The sequence below is a fragment of the Hypanus sabinus genome, chromosome 19 (genome assembly GCF_030144855.1).
Source record: "Hypanus sabinus isolate sHypSab1 chromosome 19, sHypSab1.hap1, whole genome shotgun sequence".
NCBI lineage: Eukaryota > Metazoa > Chordata > Chondrichthyes > Myliobatiformes > Dasyatidae > Hypanus > Hypanus sabinus.
In genome coordinates, this window is record NC_082724.1 from 8,923,489 (window position 1) to 8,936,432 (window position 12,944).

General features: G+C 42.6%; 1 protein-coding gene across 1 annotated transcript in view; it reads right to left on the reverse strand.

Moving 5' to 3' along the window:
- Positions 1-12,944, reverse strand: part of col7a1 (collagen, type VII, alpha 1) — a 320,662-nt gene that overhangs the window by 207,026 nt on the left and 100,692 nt on the right. The window contains exons 22-24 of the mRNA XM_059943970.1: positions 9,496-9,639; positions 5,728-5,862; positions 1,867-2,013 (exon numbers count right to left, since the gene is read on the reverse strand). Coding sequence (XP_059799953.1) covers positions 1,867-2,013; positions 5,728-5,862; positions 9,496-9,639 — 426 coding nt within the window. The remainder of the gene's footprint in view (positions 1-1,866; positions 2,014-5,727; positions 5,863-9,495; positions 9,640-12,944) is intronic.

Below are 12,944 nucleotides of genomic sequence, written 5' to 3' on the forward strand. Positions count from 1 at the left end.
TATACACACACTCACATTCACACACACACACACTCACACAAACACACCCACATACACACACAAACACACTCACATATACACACACTCACACAAACACACTCACATATACACACACATAAACAAACACACTCACATATACACACACTCACATACACACACACTCACACAAACACACTCACACAAACACACACACAAACACACTCATATACACACACACACAAACACACTCACATACACACACTCACATACAAACACACTCACATATACACACACACTCACACAAACACACACACAAACACACTCACATACACACTCACATACAAACACACTCACATATACACACACACAAACACTCACATACACACACACAAACACTCACATATACACACACAAACACTCACATATACACACACAAACACACACACACACACACAGACACTCACTCACTCACACTCACTCACACACAGGGAGACACTCACACTCACAGACACACATTGCTTTGTCATTCTGCTGTAGTGGCATTTCACTGCCTCCCCCCGGTATACTCTTAGAAAGGGTTGACTTTGTGGTATTTTCCCGCCATACACAGTGGAGTATTCCATTTCTTTAGTAACGACAATGTGTAAGTGTGTATATTTATTTATTTATTGGTGTACGTAGTGGATTAAGCCCTTCCAGCACTTTGAGCCATGCTGCCCAGCAACTCTGGATTTAACCCCAGCCTAATTACGGGACAGTTTATGATGACCAATTAACCTATCAACTGGTATGTTTTTGGAATGAGAGGGGAAACAGGAGCACCCGGAGGAAACCCACGTGGTCACGGGGAGAACGTACAAACCCCTTACAGACGGCGGCAGGAATTGACCCCAGATCATTGTGCTATCCACTGTGCTACTGCACCCCCCCCCCTCAACTCTTGTGACAATCCACAACCACCTCTCTGCTCCCTCTTACAAACCTGTCCTGACCTTCGTGCACACCCTTCTCCTTACTCACCAAAGCAGTGATGGACTTACTGCTATGAGGCCGTGACCACTGCAACTTCTGTGAGGAATCTGCATGACTGCGTAAAGGAAGACACAGGACTGCAGACAAGAGAAGGGTGGACACAGGCACAATAAATACACAGGTGGCTTGAAAGGGATCTGGGAACAGAGGTCCGTAATTCATTGAAAGTGGCATCACAGGTAGATATGGTCGTAAAGAAAGCTTTTGGCACATTTGCCTCACAGATCAAAGTGTTGAGTACAGGATATGTTGAAGTCTTTGGTGAGGCCTAATCTAGAGAATGGTGTAGAGTTTTGGTCACCTGCCTATGGGAAAGATATAAATAAGATTGAAAGAGTACAGAGAAAATTTACAAGGATGTTGCTGGGTCTGGAGGACCTGAGTTATATGGAAAGATTTATTCCTTGGAAGGAGAAGATTGAGAGGAGATTTGATGGAGGTGTATAAAATTATGAGGGGTATCAATATGGTAAATGCAAACAGTCTTTTTCCACTGGCATTGGGTTGGACTACAACCAGAGATCATGGGTTAAGGGTGAAAGGTGAAAAGTTTAAGGGGAACATGAGGGGAAACTTCTCCACTCAGAGGGTGCAGGTAGTGTGGACTGAGCTGCCAGCACGAGTGGTGCACAAGAACTTGATTTCAACATTTATGTTAAGTTTGGATAGGTACACGGATGGGATGGTGGGTTATGGTCCGGTGCAGGTCGATGGGAGTAGGCAGTTAGAATTGTTCAGCACAGACTAGATGAGCTGAAGGGCCTGTTTCTATGCTGATTTCTCTATGAGTCTATATTGAATGACTCTATGGGTGATAAAGGATGATGAATAGCATCAGAGCTGTGAGTGACTTACGAGTAGTTGCAGTAATCGTCACAGGGCGTCCTTCTCGATTTTCGATCAATGCAACCACTTTTACAAGGTAATTAACTCCACCTTCAAGATCCACAATATCAATGGTGTTTACATCTCCAGGTACGACTCTGCTGGTCTCAGCTCCTCCTGGAAACACGGAGGGGAAATCAACAAGAGCTGTTGGTCATTTTCAAAATGTGTTCAGGCTTACCCGATCTAGTTCGTACTTGTATCTGCAATTTCTATGTTCAAGGTTCAAAGTAAATGTATTATCAAAGTACCTGCATGTCACCATATACAGCCACTTTTATTTATTTTATATTATTTAGAGATACAGCACGAAATAAGCCCTTCTGCCCAACTCATCGCACTGTCCAACAATTCACCTATTTAAGTCTAGCTGAATCACAGGACAATTTACAATGACCAGTTAACTTACTATTGTGTGTCTTTGGACTGTGGAAGGAAACCAGAGCACCCGGAGGAAACCCACACACTTAAGGAAAGGACGTACAAAGTTCTTACAGATAGCGTCAGAATTGAATTCTGAACTCTGACTTCCTGAGCTGCAGTAGTGTCACACTAACTGCTACACCAAGCCGGCTGGTGGCGTAGTGGCATCAGCGCTGGACTCCGGGGCAAATGGTCCTGAGTTCAAATCCAGCCGGCTCCCTTGCACGCTTTCCATCTGTGCTGGGTTAAGCACGAAACTAGCAACAAAAAATCTGGAGAATGCTACAGAAACACCACGTGATGAGCAATCACCAAAAAGATTGGTGTAATCATGACGGCGCCCGATGACTCCGTCTCTGTCAATACTCTGTCTCTGGCTATTTAAAGGCATTCTTCTTCACTGGCGTGGAACCCTACCAGTTTTCTTGCAGGCAAAGAAATACAATAGAATCAATGAGATGTAATACAGTTTCTCAATATTGCATTGCAGAAATACAATAGAATTAATAGAATCAATGAAGAATGAGAAATAGAATCAAGTCTAAAAGGTCATTAAGTCAATTTCAAAAAAGTCAAACTCTGCAAAAAAGCAAATAACAACAATATAATATAATTAAATAATACTGAGAACATGAGTTGTAGAGTCCTTGAAACTGGTTCTATTGGCTGTGGAATCAGTTCGGGGTGAGTGAAATTATCCTCACTGGTTCAGAAGCCTGATGGTTGAAAGGTAATAACTGTTCCTGAACCTTGAGATGTGGGTCCTGAGGCTCCTGTACCTTCTTCCTGATGGTAGCAGCGCAGAGAGAGCATAACCTGGGTGGTGGGAGTCCTTGATGAGCAGGACAGACAAAGGAGAATTGGTTGATGTTGTGCTACCTGGATTTTCAGAAGTCCTTTGACAATGAGCCACACATGAGGCTGCTTATCAAGCTACGAGCCCATGGTATTAAAGGAAAGGTTCTAGCATGGATAAAGTAATGACTGACTGGCAGGAGGCAAAGACTGGGAATAAACGGGGTCTTTTCTGGCTGGCTGCCGGTGACAAGTGGTTTTCCACAGAGGTCTGTGTTGGGACAGATTCTTTTTACGTTTTACGTCAATGATTTGGATGATGGGATTGATGGCCTTGTTGCAAAGTCTGCAGACAATATGAAGATAGGTGGAGAGGCAGTGAGCTTTGAAGAAGTAGAAAGGCTACTGAAGGACTTGGACAGGTTAGGAGAATGGGCAAAGAAATGGCAGATGGAACACCGTGTCATGACGTGTACGGTCACGCTCTTTGGACACAAATTTAAAGGGTTGACTATTTTCTAGTTGGAGAGAAAATATGAAAGACGGAGATGTAAAGGGTCTTGGGAGTCCTTGTGCATGATTCCCTGGTTAACTTGCAGGTTGAAACAGTGGTGAGGAAGGCAAATGTGATGTTAGCATTCATTTCAAGAGGACTAGAATATAAAATCAAGGATGTAATGTTGAAACTTTATAATGCAGTGGTGAGGCCTCACTTGGAGTACTGTGAACAGGTTTGGGCCCCCTTATCTTAAAAAAAATGTGCTGAAACTGGAGAGGGTTCAAACGAAAATAATTCTAGGATTAAGTGGCTTGTCATATGAAGAGCGTTTGATGGTTCTGTGCCTGTATTCACCGGAATTCAGAAGAATGAGGGGTCACTTCATTGAAACCTATCAAATGGTGAAAGGCCTTGAAAGAGTGGATGCATAGAAGCTGCTTCCTATGGTGGAAGAGTCTAAAGACCAGAGGACACAGCATCAGAATAGAGGGGCATACTTTTAGAATGGAGGTGAGGAGAAATTTTTTTAGCCAGAGGGTGGTGAATCTGTGGAATTCTTTCCACAGACTGCTATGGAGGGTAAGTCTTTACGTATATTTAAGGTAGAGATTGATTGATCCTTGATTGGTCAGGGCATGAAGGGATATGGGGAGAAGGCATGAGATTTGGGCTGAGAGGAAAATTGGATCAAGGTCTAATTTTGCTCCTATATCTTATGGTCTTATGATCTTATGATGCGGATGCTGCTTTGTTGCGGTAACGCTTCTTTGTAAGTGTGCTCAGTGGTGGGAAGGGCCTTTCCTATGATGGAATGGACTGTGTCCACCACTTTTTATGGGAGTTTCTGCTCCTGGACATTGGTGTTCCACACCAGGCCTTGATGCAACCATGTCAGGATTGGTTTTTGAGTGAGTTTGGGTTTGGTGGGAATAAGTCAAAGTCAATTTATTATGAAAATACATATATGCCACTGAATACTATCTTGAGGTTCTATTTCTTGCAGGCATTTACAGGAAAATAAAGAAATGCAATAAAATTTATAAAAAACTATACATAGACAAACAACCAATATGCAAAACAACTAATGTACAGATATGGACTGGGTATATTTAAAATGCAGGTTGACAGGAACTTGATTAGTAAGTTTATCGAAGGTTATGGGGAGAAGGCAAGAGAAAGGGTTGATCGGATAATAAATCATCCATTATTGAATGGTGTAGCTGACTCAAAGGGTCAAGTGGCCTAATTCTGCCGTGCTCTATGGTCTTAAAGACAAATTGTGCAAAATATACACAAAAACGCTGAGAACGTGAGTTGTCAGTTGAACATGAGATCACGGCTTAAAGCAGCGAGGCCACCATTGGTCAGTGTCGACAGGGGATGTTGTGTCCTAGCTACCTAGATAAAGAAATGATATGGAGAGCATGCTGTTGCCCATGTAGCAGGGTCCCACTCTCCACACATCTGATGAACCCAAAGGAACGGAAGAGGCCGATACAGTTTGGCACTGGCCAGCATTGCAGGAGTTGCCAGTCAGCGTTGAACTCAACACAGGGCTGCCTCAGGGACTTCAGCTCTGGATTTTCCCTCGGGGGGATTTACTCCCAAATCTGCCCGAAGCGATTGGTTTCAAGGCGCCAGTAATCCACCTCTGTGCCTTCTCCGTCAGTGGAGGTGGTTCCATCAGGCTTATTCGCTAAGCTGCATGTGAAGGCCAGAAGATGGTCTTGGCTGTCAGAGGCTATTTGAGGCGCATGCCATTGGGAGCATTTAATAGGTAGTGGGAGCTTATCCCTACTAACTGCTCCAGCGATAACATCCTTAAGGAACCAAGGGTTAAAACAAATATCCAAGTTATGACACTATGACCAAAAAAAAATACCACTGCCTCTTCATCCTCAGAAGGCTAAGGAAATACAGAACAATAGTGTCATACTAACAATTATAGTACACTGCTGCCCCTAATATGGCTGCTGAGTTAGTAAATTAACCACTGTACGTTGTTTACTCTGTTGAGTAATTTGCTTAAGAAAGCTCTGAGAAGCAGAGAGAGGAGATAAGGGAGGAAACAGCTGGAGGTCTTCGTTGAAGACATGGCCACCAGTGGGACTCACCTTCACTACGCTTCCAGCTGATCCTGTACGAAGTGGCTCCACGAACTCCGACCCAAGTCACGCGGAGGACGTTGCTCCGAGCTTCGAGCACCCGAACGTCACTGACTCCGGCGAAGGGATCATCGTCGTACACAGCTGCAGACAAATCGCAGGCCGCGCACTTCCAGTTACTAGCCAGAACACTCTTACTCATAAGAGCCACCTCAACACATTCAGCTGCAGCCCAAGCGCTTTCCTGTCACCCTTGGAAAAATCAAAAGCGCGTGTGCTAGTAAATCTGAAATAAAAACAGAAAATGCTGGAGACTTTCAACAGGTCAGGCAGCATCTGCAGAAAGAGAAACAGGTTAGCGGAGGAATGTTAACCATTTCTCCTTCCACGTTTGATGGCTGACTTGCAGAGAGTTTCTACCATTTTCTGTTTCTATTTCCTACTTCTTTTGGATTTTTTTTTGGAATTCTGGAAACCTGGGTGATATGGTGGTTGGGCAAGAGAGTTGACATGAGACACGAGATTAGCAAAGATTTTAGTGAAAAATAGGGCAGTATCAAAGGACCAAATGTTCTGTTCCCCCTTCATTTCTTTATTTCTTGTAGCACTGTAGAATAGAGAGAGACCTAGGAGAACAGGTATACAGTTCAACAAAAGTGGAGTCACAGTTCAACAGAGTGGTGACGAAGGTTCTTGGCACCCTGGCCTTCATCAGTCAGGGAAGTGAATGTTGAAGTTGTGATGTTATGCTGTAATTGTACAGAATTTAAAGGTTTAAAATTGGCTTTGTTTGTCACGTGCACAGTGAAATATTGAAACATGCAGTGAAATGTGCATTGTATCAACGACTAACACAGTCCAAGGTTGTGCTGAGGGCGGCCTGCAAGTGTCACCATGATTCCAGCACCAACATGGAATGTCCATAACCTACTAACCATTATCCGAACACCTTTTGGAATGTGGGAGGAAATTGAGGCGCATGGAAGAGGTCCATGTGGTCACAGGGAGAATGTATAAACTTCTTACAGACAGCAGCAGATTGAACCTGGATCGTTGGCACTGTAATAGCATTACATTAACTTCTACGGTATGGTGGCACCCACAAGATGTTGATGAGACCCCACTTGGAACATTGCGTCCAGTTTTAATTCATCCTGTGATGGACCTTCAGTTTCCAGGGCCTGAAGGGTTTATTGCCAACCTCAGCTTTCTAGCCTAGCAGCACAACCTTTCTAAAGGGTTAGAGTTGTTTGTAACAAAGTTAAACTTTAACAAATATTCTTTGCTCAGCTTTTTGTTGTAAACAAGAAGCAGTCTCCAGTTCTTAAATAGGATACAGCAATTAGTTTGAAGTTGGATGCACAATTTTGACAAAGTGTTACAGAATAAGGCTGCTAAGTCACAGCAAGTGGCTGTTTCCTGAGAGGTCTGCTTTACAACATGAAATCACCAAGAATTGTCTTGTCTGTATTGGCCAGACGCAAGACAAAAGGGCTATGTTACTAAATACATCAAACATACAGTAGTTATAAGCTGGGAAGCTGCATTTAGCAATAAACCTCTCAGACAGACAGCCCTCACAGCATTAATTGTGGATGTTTGGAACTTCTATCACCAGAAGCTTTTAAGACCATCTGCATGAATTATTTTGTCCCAGTAATTGTATCTGGAAAGCATTATATGCAGATGATGTCTTCTAGTACAAAAATAGTATAAACATGATGGCAGATATGATGGCAGAATATAGCATTAATGGTAAGACTCTTGGCAGTGTGGAGGATCAGAGGGATCTTGGGGTTTGAGTCCATAGGACACTCAAAGCTGCTATGCAGGTTGACTCTGTGGTTAAGAAGACATACGATGCATTGGCCTTCGTCAATCATGGGATTTAATTTAAGAGCTGAGAGGTAATGTTGCAGCTATATAGGACACTCGTCAGACCCCACTTGGAGTACTGTGCTCAGTTCTGGTCATCTCACTACAGGAAGGACATGGAAACCATAGAAAGGGCGCAAAGGAGATTTACAAGGATGTTGCCTGGATTGGGGACAATGCCTTATGAGAATAGGTTGAGTGAACTCGGCCTTTTCTCCTTGGAGCGACGGAGGATGAGAGGTGACCTGATAGAGGTGTACAAGATAATGAGAGGCATTGATTGTGTGGATAGTCAGAGGCTTTTCCCTAGGGCTGAAATGGCTAGCACAAGAGGGCATAGTTTTAAGGTGCTTGGAAGCAGGTACAGAGGAGATGTCGGTTTAAGTTTTTTATACAGAGAGTGGTGAGTGCGTGGAATGGGCTGCCGGTGGCAATGGTGGAGACGGAAACGATAGGGTCTTTTAAGAGACTCCTGGATAGCTACATGAAGCTTAGAAAAATAGAGGGTTATGGGTAAAGCCTAGGTAGTTCTAAGGTAGGGACATATTCAGCACAGTTTTGTGGGCCAAAGGGCCTGTATTGTGCTGTATGCTATCTATGTTTCTATGTCAGAAAAACAGGAGATTGTTAGGAATGGCAAGGAGAATGACTGGAAGATGGCATTGCAGAAAGAACTAGAATTCATTCCTCAACCTTTGGTTTCTGTGACTCATTCGTCTACAACTCGTTGGTATATTCCAATTCATAAGAATTGGAGATGTGTTTGGAAATCCTTTGTAGTTTGGAAATCTTCTGTAATTCAGAAATCTTTTATAAATTAGACATCCTCTGTGAAAATTAAATGTGTGTTAAGAACAATTTGTTTAAATTCAAATGAGTAGCATTAAAAATAAAAATAAGTTGTGTCTAAACTTCTTTGCGAGCTGGAGTTACTTCCTCCTTCGCAAGACAGGGGGACCCAGCAGGCACCCAGTGGGTATTAGCAGCTAGACAGTGAGGTAAGCTAGTCGTTAAAGTGAAGGTGGGTGCAGTATAACTTCCCTGTAGTGAGGGGACACGTAGGTATCTACAGCAGGTAGGGCTTAGAATCTTCTTTTGAGTTTAGGGATTTGTGGTCAGGAAATCCTCACAATCCTGCTATAGGAAAGATTCCACCAAGTGGGAAGAGTGCAGAGGAGATTTACAAGGATGTGCCAAGACTCCAGGGACAGATTTTGTGGAGGGAGATTTAGCAAACCATTTTTATTTATCGGAGCACAGGAGATCTTATAGGTACGTAGATAATTATGATGGGCATAGATAGAGAGAATGTGCGCAATCTTTTCCCAGTGTTGGGAAACCAAGACTGGTAGGCACAGAAAAAAAAGGCGAGAAGGGAAAGATTTTATAGGAATCTGAGGAGCAACTCTTCCACACACAGGGTGGTTCATATATGGAATGAGCTGCCAAAGGAAGTGGTTGAGGCAGGTACATTTAAAAGATACTTGGACAGGTACATGGATAGGAAAGGTCTAGAGGGATGTGGGCCAAACATGGACAAATTAGACTAGTTGTTGGTCATCACTGGTTTAAAGTTCAAAGTAAATTTATTATCAAAGCAAGTATGCCACATATGTAATGAGATTAATTTTCTTGCAGGCATTCACAGTAAATACAAAGAAATGCAAGATGATCAATGAAAAGTTGCATAAAAAGATGGACAAATGACCAATGTGCAAAAGATAACGTACTGCGCAAATACAAAAAAAAAAAATAATAATAATAATAATAATAATAAATAATAACTACTGAGAAGATGAGTTGTAGAGTCCTTGGAAGTGAGTGCATAGGTTGTGGAATCAGTTCCGTGTGGGGGTGAGTGAAGAGCCTACCCAAACCCCTGCAGAGGTAACAAATACGCACCAGTCCGTGCCATGATGGTGACCGGGATTCCTTCCCTGCTCCCCATTATGGGCGTGACGCGAACAGCATAAGCAGTCGCTGGTTTCAAGTTTCTGATCTCGAATGATTTGATATCGCCGCTCACCACATTGCTCTCCTCGATTGCTGAAATGGAGGGTAAAAATTGGATCATAAATACTAGCATCATTGAAGTGGTGCCCTTAGCAATGTAACCTCTCCCAAAAGCAACATAAAGATACAGGCTTGGCTTGGCTATGAGGTATCCGCTCACAATATACGAAAACACAGCTAACTGTCAGGTCAGCACAGAAGGTCATTAGCTGAAGTCCACCATCACTTGTATGTGTCCAAGACAAAAGGGCATTTAATGTCTTTTATTGGCTTTCCTCCATTATGTCCTGTTTAAGTTTAGAGAAAATAAATTGGACATTTGATACATACTTTAAATTTGAACATATCTGGCGACCTTTCATTCAATATTTTCATTTGATTTCATTTATTACTCTTCCAAATTTTTTTCTAAGTTTTAGGTTTGATCAGAAAGTCTTCCTTTCTTTTTTTTGGTCATATCCTCAGAATGGACTACCCATCATTTTTATTTTCTTTTTTTTTGTATAATGCAGTGTTTTTTTTTCTTCTTCAAATAATAACTTAAAGCTTTTTTTCTCTCTTTATGAACTAATGATAATTAGTTCTCTTCTTTTTTAATTATATATTATATACTAGCTTAACACTATGTATGATTTTGATAATATCTATTTCACTTCCTGTTTGTATTGTTATTGATACATATATTTGAGATAATTCTCCTCCTGTCTGTGTTTATGCTCCTTTTAAATCAATAAAAAGATGGATAATGGAAGAAAGGATATTTAAAATAAAAAGTTCACACCATTTTAAAAGTTTCTTCCCCCAGACAGTTTATCTGATCAACCATTCTATTTAGGCACCCCCAGCCCTCTCTATTCACTCCATCACTGCACTGGAAACATTTTAAACAACTTTTTATAATGCTATTTACATTGTGGAAAGGATGTTTCCCATGGTGGGGGAGCCTAGGACAGCAGGGCACAGCCTCAGGATAGAGGGGCGTCCATTTAAAACAAAGGCGCGGAGAAATTTTCTTAGCCAGAGTGTGGTGAATTTGTGAAATTTGTTACCACAGACAGCTGTGAAAGTCAGGCCACTGGGTGCATTTAAGGCAGAGATTGATAGGCTCTTGATTGGACACGGCATCAAAGGTTACAGGGAGAAGGCTGGGGAGTGGGGTTGAGGAGGGGGAAAAAAGGATCAGCCATGATTGAAGGGCAGAGCAGGCTCAATGGGCCAATGGTCTAATTCTGCTCCCATGTCTTCTAGTCTTATGGTCTAAATACATGCCTGTATTTCTGTATCTATGCATATTTTATTCCATATCTATACTTTATAACAGCTTCTTCCCCTCTGCCATCCGATCCCTAAATGGACTTTGAAGCTTTGGACACAACTTCACTTCTTTTAATATACAGTATTTCTGTTTTTGCACATTTTTTAATAATCTATTCAATATACATAATTGATTTACATGTTTATTTATTATTTTATTGTTTTATTATATTTATTATTTCTCTCTCTCTCACTCTCTGCTGGATTATGTATTGCATTGAACTACTATTGACAAGTTAACAAATTTCACATCACATGCCAGTGATAATAAACCTGATTCTGATTCTTTATAATCGTTGAAAGTTGTTGCATTTAGTTGTATGCCTCAGCAAAACACCACAGCAAATTTGTAATATATGTCAATGTATATGGTGAATAAGGTTTATCTTTGATCAAATACCTGGGACAGAGGCTGTAAGCAGAGCAGAAATATACTGCACTGGAACCTGCAGGTAGGACACGTGCTACACCTGTCCCTGTACCTCCTCCCTCACAACCAGTCAGGGCCCCAAACAATCCTTCCAGGTGAGGTGACAGTTCAGTTTGCAAGCCTGCTGGGGCCATCTACTGTATCTGGTGTTCTTGGACAGGCCTCCTCTACATCAGTGAGACTCGTCGTAGGGGACAGCTTCACCGAGAACCTTTGTTCCATCTGCCACAATAGGTGTCCCGATGAAGGGTTTTGGCCCAAAACGTCAACCATACTCTTTTCCTAGATGCAGATTGGCTTGCTGAGTTCCTCCAGCATTTTGTGTGTGTCGTTAGGTGGGATTTCCTGGTGGCTGCCCATTTCAATTCAACTTTCCATTCTCATTCTGAAATGTTGGATCATGACCTCTGCTACTGCCATGACAAGGGTACCCTCAGGTTAGAGGAGAAACACCTCATATTCTAGGTTGCCTCCAACCTGACGGCATGAAGATCAATCTCTAAGTTCTCCCTTCTCTCATTTTACATTCTCAACTCTGGTTCCTCTCTCACTCCTTCTCTTCTCCTCACCTATCACTTCCCCCTGGGGCCCCTCCTCCTTTCTTTTCTCCCATGGTCTTCTTGCCTCTCCAATCAGGTTCCTCCTCCTTCAGCCCTTCAACTCTCATCTACCACCCGCCAGCTTCTTACTTCATCCTCCCTCCGCCACCCACCTTCCCCTTCACCTCGTCTCATCTACCAGCTCATACTCCTTCCACTGTTCCTACCTTCCAACTCCTCCTTGTTCCCCTTCCTTCCTAGTCCCGATGAAGAGTCTCGGCCCGAAATATCAACCACTCATTTCCCTCCATAGGTGCTTTCTGCCCTGCTGAGTTCCTCCAGCACGTTGTCTGCATTACTTCTGTTAAATGGGCTAGATTGCTGGACCTAACGCCGAGAACATCGAACAGTCTGGCACAGGACAGGCCCTTTGGCCCATCATATTGTACCTGACTGCTCCTACCCAACCCTGGCAAACCCAAATCAACAAATCCTCCATATATGAGGTCATATGCTCAGGTATTTTGATGATCCCAGAGAATTAGGGCCTGTTTGTCAATTTTCTTTAAGAGCCTAGGATATACATTCCATGAAAATTTACTTTTTTTCAGCAGCACATTACATTACAAACATGACAAACAAGCATAAACATAAATTAACATGAATTATACATAACCTTCCTCAACATAATCTTGTCATGGTTGGAGGCTTGCGTGCCTCAATGACCCAGAGGGCTATGTTGGCTGAAGTCAGGGCTTTGTGCTTGGCCTCTCGGTAAGGTCACCCATGCCAAATAGGGCAAAAGGTAGAGGCCAGACTAAGGGGTCCATTGATCCTCCAGGTTCGGGGGTTCAGCTTAGGGCTAACGATCCTGCTCAAACAAAACTCTTAGGGAAACAGCAATGAAGAATCCTTCTACATCAGTGTGGCCAAGGACAGACAGAGACGCAGGACCTTCATTGCTGACCTAAACACTAGCGGTGTAACAAATATTAAGTAGATAAACATAACTTTAATGTTTTATACAGTTTGTCTTAATTTGTCCAGAAAGAAAT